General features: G+C 43.0%; 2 protein-coding genes across 2 annotated transcripts; one reads left to right on the plus strand and one right to left on the minus strand.

Annotated features, from left to right (window-relative positions):
* Positions 1-1,481: 1,481 nt before the first annotated feature.
* Positions 1,482-2,370, minus strand: LOC130033333 (late cornified envelope protein 3C-like). The gene is made up of 2 exons (XM_056125012.1): positions 2,308-2,370; positions 1,482-1,788 (listed from the first exon to the last, which is right to left on the minus strand). The coding sequence occupies exon 2, from the start codon at positions 1,767-1,769 to the stop codon at positions 1,482-1,484; it is 288 nt and encodes a 95-aa protein (XP_055980987.1). The 5' UTR covers positions 1,770-1,788; positions 2,308-2,370.
* A 9,781-nt stretch (positions 2,371-12,151) lies between these two features.
* Positions 12,152-12,867, plus strand: LOC130033401 (late cornified envelope protein 3C-like). Its single transcript, XM_056125142.1, has 2 exons — positions 12,152-12,176; positions 12,561-12,867. Exon 2 carries the CDS (start codon positions 12,580-12,582, stop codon positions 12,865-12,867), a length of 288 nt encoding a protein of 95 aa, XP_055981117.1. The 5' UTR covers positions 12,152-12,176; positions 12,561-12,579.
* The last annotated feature ends 1,048 nt before the right edge of the window (positions 12,868-13,915 follow it).

Consider the following 13,915-nt stretch of genomic DNA (forward strand, 5'->3'; position numbering starts at 1 on the left):
TTCTGAAAGAACGTAGTTTATTTTCTGCATTTCTGAAAATTTCAATGTTACAGTGCATTGCTACTTAATTGCCTGTGATAAAATTGCATATGTACATAAAAATATTTAAATTTTTAATCGGTAAGGGATATTTCCTTTTGGTTCTCTAACTTGTGGCATATGAAATTTATTCAGATTAACAATTTACCATGTAAAGTGGCCATTAAATATTAGCTTTCTCTTCGTTTTATGTGTGCTTCTAAAATTATTTCTGTTATAAAGATGTAAGTAAATGTCTCTTAAGAGCTTTTAAATGATTCTTTCCAGAACTATATTTTCAGTGATCTTTTGGTATTATAATTTTTAGGAACTCAAGATTGAATGAGCTCATAAGTACCCAGGGGTTCCTAGCACATGACAAGCACTAATAAACTTGGATGTTACAATAAATGTCCATTTACACTCACACACTACTCTTGTTTCTTTTTCCCGTTCTTCTTTTCTTGTCCTCAGATCCATACTCTAGATAGAACATGTGTCCCAAACTCCCAGCTCCAACTCTCCTTCAAACCTATAACTTAAGCATTAGTTGATTCTGTCTTGTCTTCACTCCATCTCCGGTCCCCTTTGTTGACTGATTGACTTGTCCATGCTTCCTGATGTTTCTCTGCCTTTCCTTTTTCTTATCATCTCCTCTGAGGATGTTCCACCTTGGCACTCTTGGTCTGTAATGCTGGTGCTGCGGGTGCTTGGTGCCTCCCCAGTGGCTCCCTTGGCTTCACCCACTAGGTACACATGGGACCTAGACACCACCCCAGGCCCTGTGGACAGAAGCTCCTTTCAGGGACACATCTCGAGTTCGGAGTCTCCATTCTGCCCACTTTTGTTTTGTTTCCATGACATAGTCTCTGTTTCTTAATGTGGATGTCAGGAACAGGTCCTCAACAGCCAGAAACAGTTCCTCAGCAGCCAACAGGAAATCCTGATGGAGTCTGGGAGGCCATGCAAACACCCACCCACATTTCACATCTGTCTCGGTGACTCCATTTTCCAGAAGGCTTCCCCAAATGGTTGCATCGCCTGGGGCTCCTTGGAGACAGACCACCTGGGAAGGTCGTTCCTTTACCTCATGGTATGACCCTCTCCTCCTGTGCCCCACTGTCCCACATGTAGGGCACAAAGACCCAGTAACCTCTGTGACCCAGTGACACACGCATCCATCCCTGGGGAGGGGCGAAGTGAAAACATGAGAGTCACCCATAGTGGAGAGTAAGAGAAGCTTTATTCATCACTGGGTCTGAGAGGGGTGCTGGCCCTCCTTGCTGTGGGAGAGGGGGGCTGTGGGCCTGGGCTTGAGAGAGAAGAAGCCTCCAGGGGACAGGGCCTGGGCAGGGGCAGCCCAGCAGGGCCTGGGAGAGGCGACACTGTGTCCTGGAAAGGCTGCACCAGGCAGGGCTTGTCCTGGCCCTTGGGTTCTCTCTCCTTTCTCAGCATCGAGCTGGTCAGCAGCAGCCCCCAGAGCCCTGGCCACAGCCAGAGCCCCCAGACAGCTGGCCACCGGCTCTGTCACAGGAGCCAGAGCTGCGGCGCCGGCACCCGTGGGACCTGCGGCGCCTGTTGGGGCTCAGGCAGCAGCCGGCCTCGGAGCTGGGCCCGTGGCAGCCCCCGGAGCTCAGAGCACAGCCAGAGGGGGCGGGAGGGGAGCACTGTGCTGGGCTCTTTGGGGGGCACTTGGGCGAGGGGCACTTGGCAGGTGGCTGGCTCTGCTGCTGGCTCTGCTGGCAGGACATCTTGTGGGAGCTGATGATTCTGGGGAAGAGAAACAAAGTGTCAGTTGAGGAACCACAATCTAATGTGTCTTCGCTTCCAATGTCAACCTCTTCCTGAGTCCTGAGCTGCGGAAAAGCTGAAAGTGATGGGGAAGTTATTGGCTCGTGTAAGATGCTTCCCACTTAGCCTTTTACCAGGGATCCTGAGCTGCCATTTAAACTGGGCCTCCAGGTTTTGTGTTTCAAAGTAGCACAAAAATCATTTGGTTCAATCATTTGGCAGAAACATCTAGTTGGTTCATGGAATCATCAGAAACGCATATGCCATGAAGAGAAAGACACAGCCAGTTCCTATGGTCTTTCCATCAACAAAGTCCTGGCATGGCCTCTAAGCTCTTGTCCTGGTCCTCTCCCCTCTGTGGCCTCCTGCCACCTCCATCTCGCGTTTCACCCCAGACCCTCTTGTTTCCTCTACTTTCCTGTGTCCTTAGAGTTCTCCTGCACCTGTAGCAGCATCACTTCTCAGGGAGGAAAGAGTCCTTTCCTGCCAGGTACTCACCCGGAGTAGAGGAGGCAGAGGCTGTTCCTGAGGAGGCTGTGGTGTGCAGTTGAGGGAAGGAGCCCTTTTATCCTCCCTCAGTTATGATGCAGAGCCTGGTCATGCTGTGCTTTCACAGAGAGGCTGATAGCCTGGCACTCCCAGGATGAGCCTTCAGACCTTTTTCCTTGGCACTTGCATAATGCCCCACCAAAGAGGTTGAACCAGAGAGCATGATGACTGTCCCCATACTTCCTCATGGGACTACGGGACATGATCCTCCACCTACTTCCTTCCTTCCTTCCTTCCTTCCTTCCTTCCTTCCTTCCTTCCTTCCTTCCCTCCCTCCCTCCCTCCCTCCCTCCCTCCCTCCCTCCCTCCCTCCCTCCCTCCTTCCTTCCTTCCTTCCTTCCTTCCTTCCTTCCTTCCTTCTTCTGGCTCACATGCTTCATGCAGATTCTCTTCATAATCCTTTCCTGGAGACAGGTATGGTTAGAAACAATTTCATTCTTAGATTCATGACTGTCATAACAAACACAGACACATGAATGGATCTTAAAAACAAATTCCAGGTGATGAATGTAATCAAATGCGTAGAGTGTCCTCAGGCACCTCAGTGACCAGGGTCCTCAGAGAGAATCCATTCCTTCCTCCTGGATTCCTGGACATGAATTGTGTAGGAGACTAGTCCCAGACTTCTGCTTGATGGTAGTGGCCTCAGATCTCCTTATGAGCTCCTCAGAGCAGCTTGGAGTTGGGGACGTGCAATGAGCAGGGACAAGTTAGATTTTGATGGATGATTAAATTAAGTGGAGATCATTGAAAAGTCTTAGTTAATTTTTCATTTGATTGTTCTAAGCTCAGAACTACTTGCATATTTTAATTCTTATACTGTAGTGTCATCATAAAGTATAACATACATTTGACGATCCCGTGTACAATTAAAATAGTTTTTTACTTAAATGTTGTATTATGTATTAATATTTCTTACAGGGAAAGATATTTTTGACCTATTAAAAGGTAAAAAGGTAAAGGCCCTCCCGTTGATCGTCGATTTGCTCGAGCGGGCCCAGTAACGTCTCCATTGGAGACTTTGTTGTTACTGTGTCTGGCATATCGAATACGTCACGGGGAGCTTGCCAGGCTCTGCCATGCGGGCGAGATACTCTCGGTAGCTTGTCGGGCTCTCCGAGAGGGGCAGAGGAATCGAACTCGGGTCGGCCATGTTGGCTGCGTGCAAGGCAAACGCCCTACCGCTGTGCTATCGCTATTATTATGTGCAATTGATATATATCTTAAGGGAATGTTTGGACCAACACCTACAATGCTCAGTTGCTGTTTCAGGCTCTGTGCTCAAGAGTAACCACTGGTGATGCTTGGGGGAAACCATATGTGGAAATGGGGTTTTGAACCAGTTTCAGAGGGTTGCAAGGTAAATGTCTTAACTCATGTATTATTTTCTGGCTCAATATAAGATATAATGAATGAAGCTTTTTTTTTTTTTTGCTTTTGGGAAGACTCTTTTTTTAGTGAAACACCATGAGGTACAGTTGTACACTAACATTCTTTTTTTATTAGTGAGACATCATGAGGTACAGTTGTAGACTTACAAATTTTGTGCTTGGGTTTCAATTATACAATGATCAAATACCCATCCCTCCACCAGAAGCAATTTTAAATGGAAAATTAATTTTATTATTTAAGACAACTTAAGCCTATAAGAGTGACCAGGAAGAAGCAGTAGTACAGAAGGTAGGGAGTTTGCCTTGCACACAGCATATTTGAATTCAATATATGTCTCCTTCGTTATCTCCTGAGGGCTGGAGTGATAGCACAGCGGTAGGGCATTCGCCTTACAAGCGGCCAACATGGCCGACCCGAGTTCGATTCCTCCGACCCTCTCGGAGAGCCCGGCAAGCTACCGAGAGTATTCGATATGCCAAACACAGTAACAACAAAGTCTCCAATGGAGACGTTACTGGGCCCGCTCGAGCAAATCGACGATCAACGGGAGGGCCTTTACCTTTACCTTTACCTATATGTCTCCTTGAGCACTTCCAGGAGAGATCCCGGAACACAGAACTAGCAATTGTTTTGAGTTGTTTTCTAAGTCACATCTTAATTGATTTCTGATACAAGTTTTATTGTTTTCTTCCTTCTGCTTGATTTGGGTTCAATTTATCAGCTTTTTTCTAGCTACTTAAGTTGTACTATTATTTATTTGGGCCCTGTTTTACTTCTTCATGCTTGCATTGCTATGAACATCTCTCTTATCACCACTTTTCTTGTGTCCTACATATTCTGATAACTCATGTCTTCATTCTTGTTTTTTCTAGGAAACTTTGATTTCTTCTCCAATTTCATCTTTGACTCACTTGTTATTCAGCTGTAAGTTGTTTGCTTTCAAGTGTTTGAAATCCCCCCCACCCCCGTTTCTGTGTGTGATTCACTTCCATTTTCAAAGCACCATGGTCTGAGAGGATAATTGATATGATTTCTACCTTCTTGAGTTTATATTAATGTGCCTTATAGAGTTGTGGGGCTGGAGCGATAGCACAGGAGGTAGAGCATTTGCCTTGCACGCAGTTGACCTGGGTTCGATTCCTCCATCCCTTTCGGAGAGCCCGGCAAGCTACCAAGCGTATCCCACCCACATGGCAGAGCCTGACAAGCTCCCCGTGGCATATTCGATATGCCAAAAACAGTAACCACAAGTCTCACAATGGAGATGTTACTGGTGCCCGCTCGAGCAAATAGACTAACAATGGAGGACAGTGCTGTAGTGCTATAGAGATGTGATTTTATAAAGATGTGACCCAGAACCTGTCCTATCTTGGAGAATGACCCACGTACACTGGATTAAAATGTATACCCTACATTATTTTCATCCTTTTTGAGTATGACAGTAATATGTATGTCTGCTGGTCCCATATCTTTTGTTTCTTCCTTCATTGCCATCATTTTCTTGTTGAGTTTTTGCCTAGTTGATCTATGAAGTAGTGAGAGTGGTAGGCTAAAGTGTACGATTTTTCTTGTGTTACTGTCAGTCTCTTCCTTCAGGTCTATTAGCTGTTATATCATATATTTTGATAGTCCGTCATTAGGAACATATTTGCTTAGGAGTATAAGTTCTTTTTGATGTATAGATCCTTGATCATTAGGAAACGGTCAACCCTGCCCCTTTATGACCTTGAATAAAAGTTTTTTGAAGTCTATATTGTCAGATGGAAGTATGACATCCATCCTTAGAAGAGAATTGTTTGCCTGTAAGATTATTTTCCAGTATTTCACTTTGAGCCTGTGCTTACCCTGGCTGCTAGGATGTGTCTGGTGGAGGCAGCAGCAAATTTGTTTTATCTTTCTGTTCTATCCTGTCACTCTCTCTATCTTGATCGGTAAGCTCAGAACATCCATGTTGAGTGATATTATTGAAATAATGGAATTTGTTGCCATTATTTTTTACTGATTATATGTGTTTGTGAAGCTTATCTTGTTTCTTATAGAAGTCCCTTCAGTGCTCCTTGCAAAACTGGTTTCATGGCTATGTAGTTCCTAAACTGTTGCAAATCCATGAAACTTGTATAATTCTTTCAAATCTGAATGAGAATAAAGCTGTGTAAAGTATTCTTGGTGAGGTATTTGATTAATTGATTTTTTAAAGCAATAACAACCCACCTCCATTTTCTTCTGATCCATAGGGACTCGTGTAATAGATCTGCTCTGAGTCTTATGAGCTTTTATTTTCATGCACGCTTCTTTTTTGATCTTCCTGCTTTCAATTCTGTCTCTTTGAAAAAGGTCTTTGACTTTTTCATTCGAATTATTATATGTCTTGGAGTAGTTTTATCTGAAATTACTTCGGTTGGTACTCTTTGGGCCTCTTGGATTGGAGTGGATGAAGTGCTTAATTCTTGAGAATTCTCCTTTATGATTTCTTTGACTAAGAATTCTTCATCAGATTCACTTTTTATATTCCTCAGGGACTTAGTGATTTGTATATTATTTCTCTTGAACTCATCTCTTAGTTTTCCAATGTGCATTCTTTTATTTTTTTAGATGTTTTCTCCTCTTTTGTTGTTTTTGGATGTCTCCTGCATTGCATCTTAGAATTCACCAATTTTCTTCTCAGCTTTTTATTCTCTGCTGCTGAGACCTTCCTTCGAGTATTTTTATTTCAGCTACCATTATCTTCCATTCTAATACTTCTGATAATAATTTTCTTAATTCTGCTCTCATACTTTTTTACACTTACACCATTGCTTCTTTGAACTCATTAACATCCTCATCATGTTGTCTCTAAAGTCATTGTCAGAGAGGTTGATGCTAGCAGAGCCTTCCAGACTGTCTTCTCCACTCACTAAATTTGGTGAACTTCTATGTGCTTGTGTCTGTTGTGATCTGGGGGAAAATCTTTGTAGCTTACCTGTGGGAGTTCTCTGAAAGATTTGTATGAATGTTGCTCTTTTCTTTCATAACCTCTCCCAGAAACTGATGTTTATGGTTGTGGTCTGAGGACTGAGTGGGAACTACAAGACTAATTTCCATATTGTCTTGACCTTACCTCTTTTCTAACTGAAAATTTGGTCTCTATGATTCCTTAATACTTTAATGCCTGATGGTATTTTTTAGGATGCATAGTTGAAGGAAGTTAGGAATGATTATTAACAAGAAGTTCCTGGAGGAAACCAGGAACTAAATCTGTGGGTTCTGGAGTTAAAAGTGGTTGTAGTGTGAGATGTGAGACAGTTGTCTTGAAGTTGTGCTGTACAGAAACCCCCGAGAGAGGATAGTGAGCTATACATGAAGATGGAGATCCCCCATGAATTCCCACAGGGCCTCTGGCTGGGAGATGGAACTGGAGGGATAAGTTTTTGCCTGAGAAGTGAAAACATGTAAGAACATTCTTTCTTATTTTTAAGTTGCATCAGGAATGCTTCTGGCATTTCAACAAAGAATGGTAAGGAGAGATCTGACATAACTCTATGGAGTCTCCATGTGGAGGAGGTAGTGAAATGAAAGCCTGGCCTTACATTGTAGGAGAAAGAGAACCAAACTAACAGAAAACAAGTGGGTCACAAACATAGTATTTTGGAGCAGTTATTGAAATGACTATTGATGCTGCTTCTTTATGCTAAGACATGATATGGTTTCCTCTAGAGATCTGGACTGGATTGTGTGTTTTTGATGGAGCTCAGTATAGGATTCAGTGGTTTGCTGAGGTTTGCTGGTTACTATCCTTAGAAGATTTTCCTTCTAGAAGGAGGCCACAGGATAGTCTTTGCTGTTTATCCTGTTTCTGGTTTGGGTTTGAACCCAAGATTTGAACTTAAGTATCTAGGACTACTGACTTATTTCTTAAAGAAATAGAGAGAATCTGGGTAAGGAACAAGAACTATATTCTGACCAAATTGCACAAGATAAGCTTCTGAAAAGCAGAGCTGTTTTGGGCTGATTGCCAGTGTGCTGCTGAAATAGGGAAAAAGGCCCAGTGATCGGGGTACTTGGAATCATCTTTGTTTACTTCTGCTCCTCCTGGACTGTAGCTCTAAAAGTCCACTTGGCATAGATGCTGACACTCTCACCATAGCTATAGGAAACTCCCTCACTCCTTGGAGTAGGGTGGGTACCAAAGATGTGAGCTGGATCAGGAAGAGCAGGTGGACTTTTTGGTGACCTAAACTGTCAGACAGGTTTCTATGACCATGTCACACATCTTTTGGAGAGTCTAAGAAATTACACAGAGACCTTTGTGACTTTCCACCTGCTTGATTTGGGTGAATATATTAATTGTGGTGTCATCTTATACTCACAGCCTAAAAACTCAACTCATACTTACGTCGCATATTACAAAATATAATTGCAGTTCATAGACCAAAAGAATACACATGCCTTTTTTTTTCAAATTGAGAAAAATTCTAAGAGAGCAGTCATTTTAGGGAATTTTTTGAGTACTTGAGATTCTACTATGTTTGAGTCAGACCAGAGGACTGAAGTGATAGTATAGTAGCTAGGATATTTTCCTTATTTTCAGCTCATCCAGGTTCAATCTCTGGCCTACTCTGGTCCCCCAAGCACTATCGGGAGTGACCCATGAGCACAGAATGATGAATAAGCCCTGGGCACTGGCAGATGTAGAACAAAAAATAAAAATAAAAACCCAAAGAAGAGTACAGAGAAAATAAAAACACATGAGTGTCTCAATAAAAGAAACTCTTTTTAAAAAAAGTCCAATTCAATTCATGATTGAAATACTTGAAATCAATAATAAATATACAACCTGATTGAAAATGGACAAAATATTTGAAGAGATATTTCAACAAAGAAGATATGAGGATGGGAAAAGGCACACAAAAAGACATTCAACATCATTAGTGACCATGAAAATGCAAATTAACAACAAATGATCTATCACTCTCTATGTATTATAAGGTAAATACAATAAAAACAAATGGCCAGAGTAGTCCTATAAGGGAGTATCTAGATCTCCCAACCATTGCTAGTGATTATGTAAAAATGGAAAACAGTTTGTCAGTTAAAAGAAATCAAACATATACTTACTGTTTTGCCCCAGAAATTCCTGTTCTTAGGTATTTAACAAAAAACAATAAAATGTGTGTTCATGGAAGCCAATGTTTACAGTTGATTTATTCAAGATTTCCCCGAACTTGGAACAACTTTAGTGTTCTTGAACTGAAGAATTAAAAGAAATATATAATGGAATCCTAGTTAACAATAAAGGAATGAGCTATGATTACATGAAACAACAGGAATGGATTTCAAATGCACTGCTCTATATGAAAGAGACTTTAGTTGTAGTATATTCTATTATTCCAATTATATTACATAATTAAAAAGTCAACATTTTAGGAATAAAGATAGATCAGCAGTTAAATGCAGAGAATTACAGAATATTTTAGGTTGGGGTCAAGGGCCTTGGATACACTGATTGTACATGTATTGCTATATACACAAACCACAGAATTAACAACACTGAAAACATGAGGTTCAAATCACAACAACTAAAATTTTACAATGTGTGTGTCAAGGAGGTAGGCTGGAGGTGGGTAAGAGAAACCCGAGGACCTGGTGTAGGGAAGAGAACACTGTCGTGGATTGGTGTTGGGATGGTCACGATCACGATCATCCTGTTGTTCGTTGATTGCCTCGAGCAGGCACCAGTAACGTCTCCTTCGCCCTAGCCCTGAGATTTTAAAAAGTGCCATACTCAAGGACCTTTCCGGGTTAGGAGAATGAGACCCATCATTGTTACTGATATTTGGCATATTGGGTACACCACGGGGAATTTGCCAGACTCTGCCATGTGGGCAGGTTACATTCGGTAGCCTGCCAGGTTGTCCAAAGCAAGAATGAGACAACAAGAGGTTAGGGTTGGGATGGTGTATGCCTGAAAGTCAACTATGAATAACTTTGTAAAAATGCTGCTTTGATAAAATAAAAGTTAAAACAAGAATAATTTTGTTTGATGGAACTGTTCTTAATTGCAGTGGTGTTTGCCTGACTGCATATGCTAGACAAAGTTCATAAAATTATATACTTGCTTTAATAGATTTTTCTCTATAGGCAAATTATAACTCAAGAAACATGACTTAAAATCTAAAAATTAAAAAAATTATATATCATTTTGGTAACATATAAGGTATATAATATATGCAAAAGAAAGCAAAAATAATTAATGCAATACTCAAGCTAGTGTTTACATCAACTGGGATAGACAGATGCATGGCGAAGGACTATTAAGAATGTACTGTAAGTTACTATTCATTTTCACTTGTGTGGCAGATTTTCTGTTTTTATTTGAGGATAGGTAATAGAATAAGTAGGTAGATAAATCAGTTGAGTGGATTACATGGACCAATGACAATATTTGTTACAAACTAAGGATTATTATTAACCCAAGTTTGTGCACTACTGTCCAGTAAGAAATTTAAACAGCATAAACTCCAGATGTATCTCCCTTACACAAACCTAATAATAATTAGGTTTATCTCCTCCTTCTCCTCTTCATGGCGTCATTCAGAGGTACATGAGATGGAAGTTAGGAAGGAAAGAGGCTCAAATCAAACTTGAGGTTGAGGAGAAAAGCCTTTGAGTGATGTGTCTACAGTACTCACAGAGAGAGTGTCAGATGGAGCAGGCAGGGCTCTCTGCTGAAGGTTCCTGAAATCTGCACCCTCTCTGCAGTGCTTTTGTCCTGTTACCTCTGGCCTAGTGACACTTCAGACTTCTCTGAAACCTCATCTTCTGTTTGGGCACGTTATGGGACAATACCTGAGTTGAGTGAAGAGCTGCTCCCAGATCTAGTTGAAAACACACTCCCAGGGAGCTGGATCTTACGTTGAAGCAGAGGGGCCCAGACCTAACCCACTTTCCCCTGCCCTCCTGCAAGCACTCCAATCTCTAGATTCAGGGCCAATCGAGTCCCTAGAGGTATTTCAAAAGATTTGAGAAGTACTTATTCAGACTAAATAAACTGTAAATTGAATATGAAAAGGAAATTGGTGCCTTTGCTACTACTTTAGTATCTGAAAACATAGGACTAGTCCTTTAGGCTCACAGAAAATCAGAAAATTTTGCTGTAATACTATCCTACTTAATTTTTAAAATTAAAGAGTATGTGAAGATGTAAGTATGGGAGATACTTACATCTGGAGTTTGCTAAAAACATCTTTTGGTAAATGTAATGAATCATTATCATATGTGAGATAAAAATTAAAAATTCGATGTGATGTCACATCTGTAATATCACACTGAAAAAGAGAAAATTGTATTCAGTTTATCTAAAGTTGGGCTCATATACCGTTGTTAATCTCAAAACTAACAATTAAGTCTTTGAAAATGGCTCATTTTCATCATTTACATAAATTTTTCTTAATGCTCACAAGAATCACTTTCTTCTATGAATATCGACAATATTAGAATCAGCAAACATATTCCATAGTTAGGTGGATGTGGGCACAATGAAAAAGTGGGTCTTTTCCTCTTTCTCCTCTTTCTTAATAATATTGAGTGCTAATATTGTCATATCTACTCTTTTTTTCTAAGATTTTCTCTTGATTTCAACATTTCCAATTTTGCCACTCTTTTTTAAAAATTTTTATTAGTGAAACACCATGAGGTATAGTTGTGGACTTACAAACTTTTGTGCTTGGATTTTAATTATACAATGATCAAATACCCATCCCTCCACCAGTGCCCCTCTTAAGTCTCTTCTCTGACTCCTTTCCAGCTCATGCTGACATGTGGGACTATGAGGTTCTTCTAGGAGCCAGAGATACTCTTAGACTGGAACTGTCTCCAAATGTCCATACCTTAGCCTCCTCTGCCAATAGTTTTGCCCATTGTCACCAGTCAAGATCATCTGAGACCCCATCCCCTCTAGGAACTTCCAACATAATGAAAGTTGCGATTTCAGCCTTGAGATGTTAGTAATTCTCCTGTGACAGGACCAGATCTTCAGGACAGATGTATCTGCTTAAGAAGTAGAGCATTTAAGAGTGTGAGGCACTCAAAGATGATGCTGTCAATTTTCTATATTACTATTTTTAGTTGAATGGAGTGAAAGGAACAGAGCTTGTGACAATGCAGTGTTGCAAATAAATAAATGAATGAAGTTGCAACAACAGGTCTAGAGTGGCAAGCAGTTTTCAGTGACAAGGACACCTTGGTTCCATGGTGTTAGAACATTTGGTTCATGTCCCAGAAGACACTGAGGCAAGCAACTAAGCAATGGGTGGTACCCCCACCACCCTTGCTTGTGAAATCACAGCATGCTCTGGCCATGCATCACCACTGCACAGGATAAAAAGGGCTCGTGCCCAGGTGCCCAGCACAGCCTCCTCAGAGCAGCCTTTTCCTGCCTCCTCTGACCGGTGAGTGTCTGGAAGGACAGAATTTCCCCTGGGAGGGTTGGGGCACAAGCTCAAAATTGAATAGAACTAATAGAAAGAGTCTCTGATTAGGCTCCGTGTGTGTTTGGCTGTGCATGTGGTAAGTGAGGGCCATGGCACCACTTAATGAGGACCGTGAACCCCAACATCAGGTCCTCGTGAACGCATCCCTTTATCCTTCTGAGTAATTAATCAGGGAAGCACAGCGACCCAGGGGACAGCCCTGGACAGCTCTCTTCAGAGTGCTCTAATTTCTCTGGCAGCGATTTTGCTTAGAAGGCATAAGGGAGCAGATATCCTACTAAACACAGGAGGGGTGAACTTGACCTGAGGTTGCTCCCTTGACATAAGTTTTGTTTGTTTCAGAATCATCATCTCGCACAAGATGTCCTGCCAGCAGAGTCAGCAGCAGAGCCAGCCGCCTGCCAAGTGCCCCTCGCCCAAGTGCCCCCCAAAGAGCCCAGCACAGTGCTCCCCTCCCGCCCCCTCTGGCTGTGCTCTGAGTTCCGGGGGCTGCCACGGGCCCAGCTCCGAGGCCGGCTGCTGCCTGAGCCCCAACAGGCGCCGCAGGTCCCACGGGTGCCGGCGCCGCAGCTCTGGCTCCTGTGACAGAGCCGGTGGCCAGCTGTCTGGGGGCTCTGGCTGTGGCCAGGGCTCTGGGGGCTGCTGCTGACCAGCTCGATGCTGAGAAAGGAGAGAGAACCCAAGGGCCAGGACAAGCCCTGCCTGGTGCAGCCTTTCCAGGACACAGTGTCGCCTCTCCCAGGCCCTGCTGGGCTGCCCCTGCCCAGGCCCTGTCCCCTGGAGGCTTCTTCTCTCTCAAGCCCAGGCCCACAGCCCCCCTCTCCCACAGCAAGGAGGGCCAGCACCCCTGCCAGACCCAGTGACGAATAAAGCTTCTCTTACTCTCCACTATGGGTGACTCTCATGTTTTCACTTTGCCCCTCCCCAGGGATGGATGCGTGTGTCACTGGGTCACAGAGGTTACTGGGTCTTTGTGCCCTACATGTGGGACAGTGGGGCACAGGAGGAGAGGGTCATACCATGAGGTAAAGGAACGACCTTCCCAGATGGTCTGTCTCCAAGGAGCCCCAGGCGATGCACCCATTTGGGGAAGCCTTCTGGAAAATGGAGTCACCGAGACAGATGTGAAATGTGGGTGGGTGTTTGCATGGCCTCCCAGACTCCATCAGGAGTTCCTGTTGGCTGCTGAGGAACTGTTTCTGGCTGTTGAGGACCTGTTCCTGACATCCACATTAAGAAATAGAGACTGTGTCATGGAAACAAAACAATAGTGGGCAGAATGGAGACTCCGAACTCGAGATGTGTCCCTGAAAGGAGCTTCTGGCCACAGGGCCCTGGGTGGTTTCTAGGTCCCATGTGTACCTAGTGGGTGAAGCCAAGGGAGCCACTGGGGAGGCACCAAGCACCCGCAGCACCAGCATTACAGACCAAGAGTGCCAAGGTGGAACATCCTCAGAGGAGATGATAAGAAAAAGGAAAGGCAGAGAAACATCAGGAAGCATGGACAAGTCAATCAGTCAACAAAGGGACCGGAGATGGAGTGAAGACAAGACAGAATCAACTAATGCTTAAGTTATATAGGTTTGAAGGAGAGTTGTTGCTGGGAGTTTGGGACACATGTTCTATCTAGAGTATGGATCTGAGGACAAGGAAAGAAGAACGGGAAAAAGAAACAAGAGTAGTGTGTGAGTGTAAAT

Source organism: Sorex fumeus, unplaced genomic scaffold (assembly GCF_029834395.1).
Source record: "Sorex fumeus unplaced genomic scaffold, SorFum_2.1 ptg000001l, whole genome shotgun sequence".
In the NCBI taxonomy this organism is placed as follows: Eukaryota; Metazoa; Chordata; class Mammalia; order Eulipotyphla; family Soricidae; genus Sorex; species Sorex fumeus.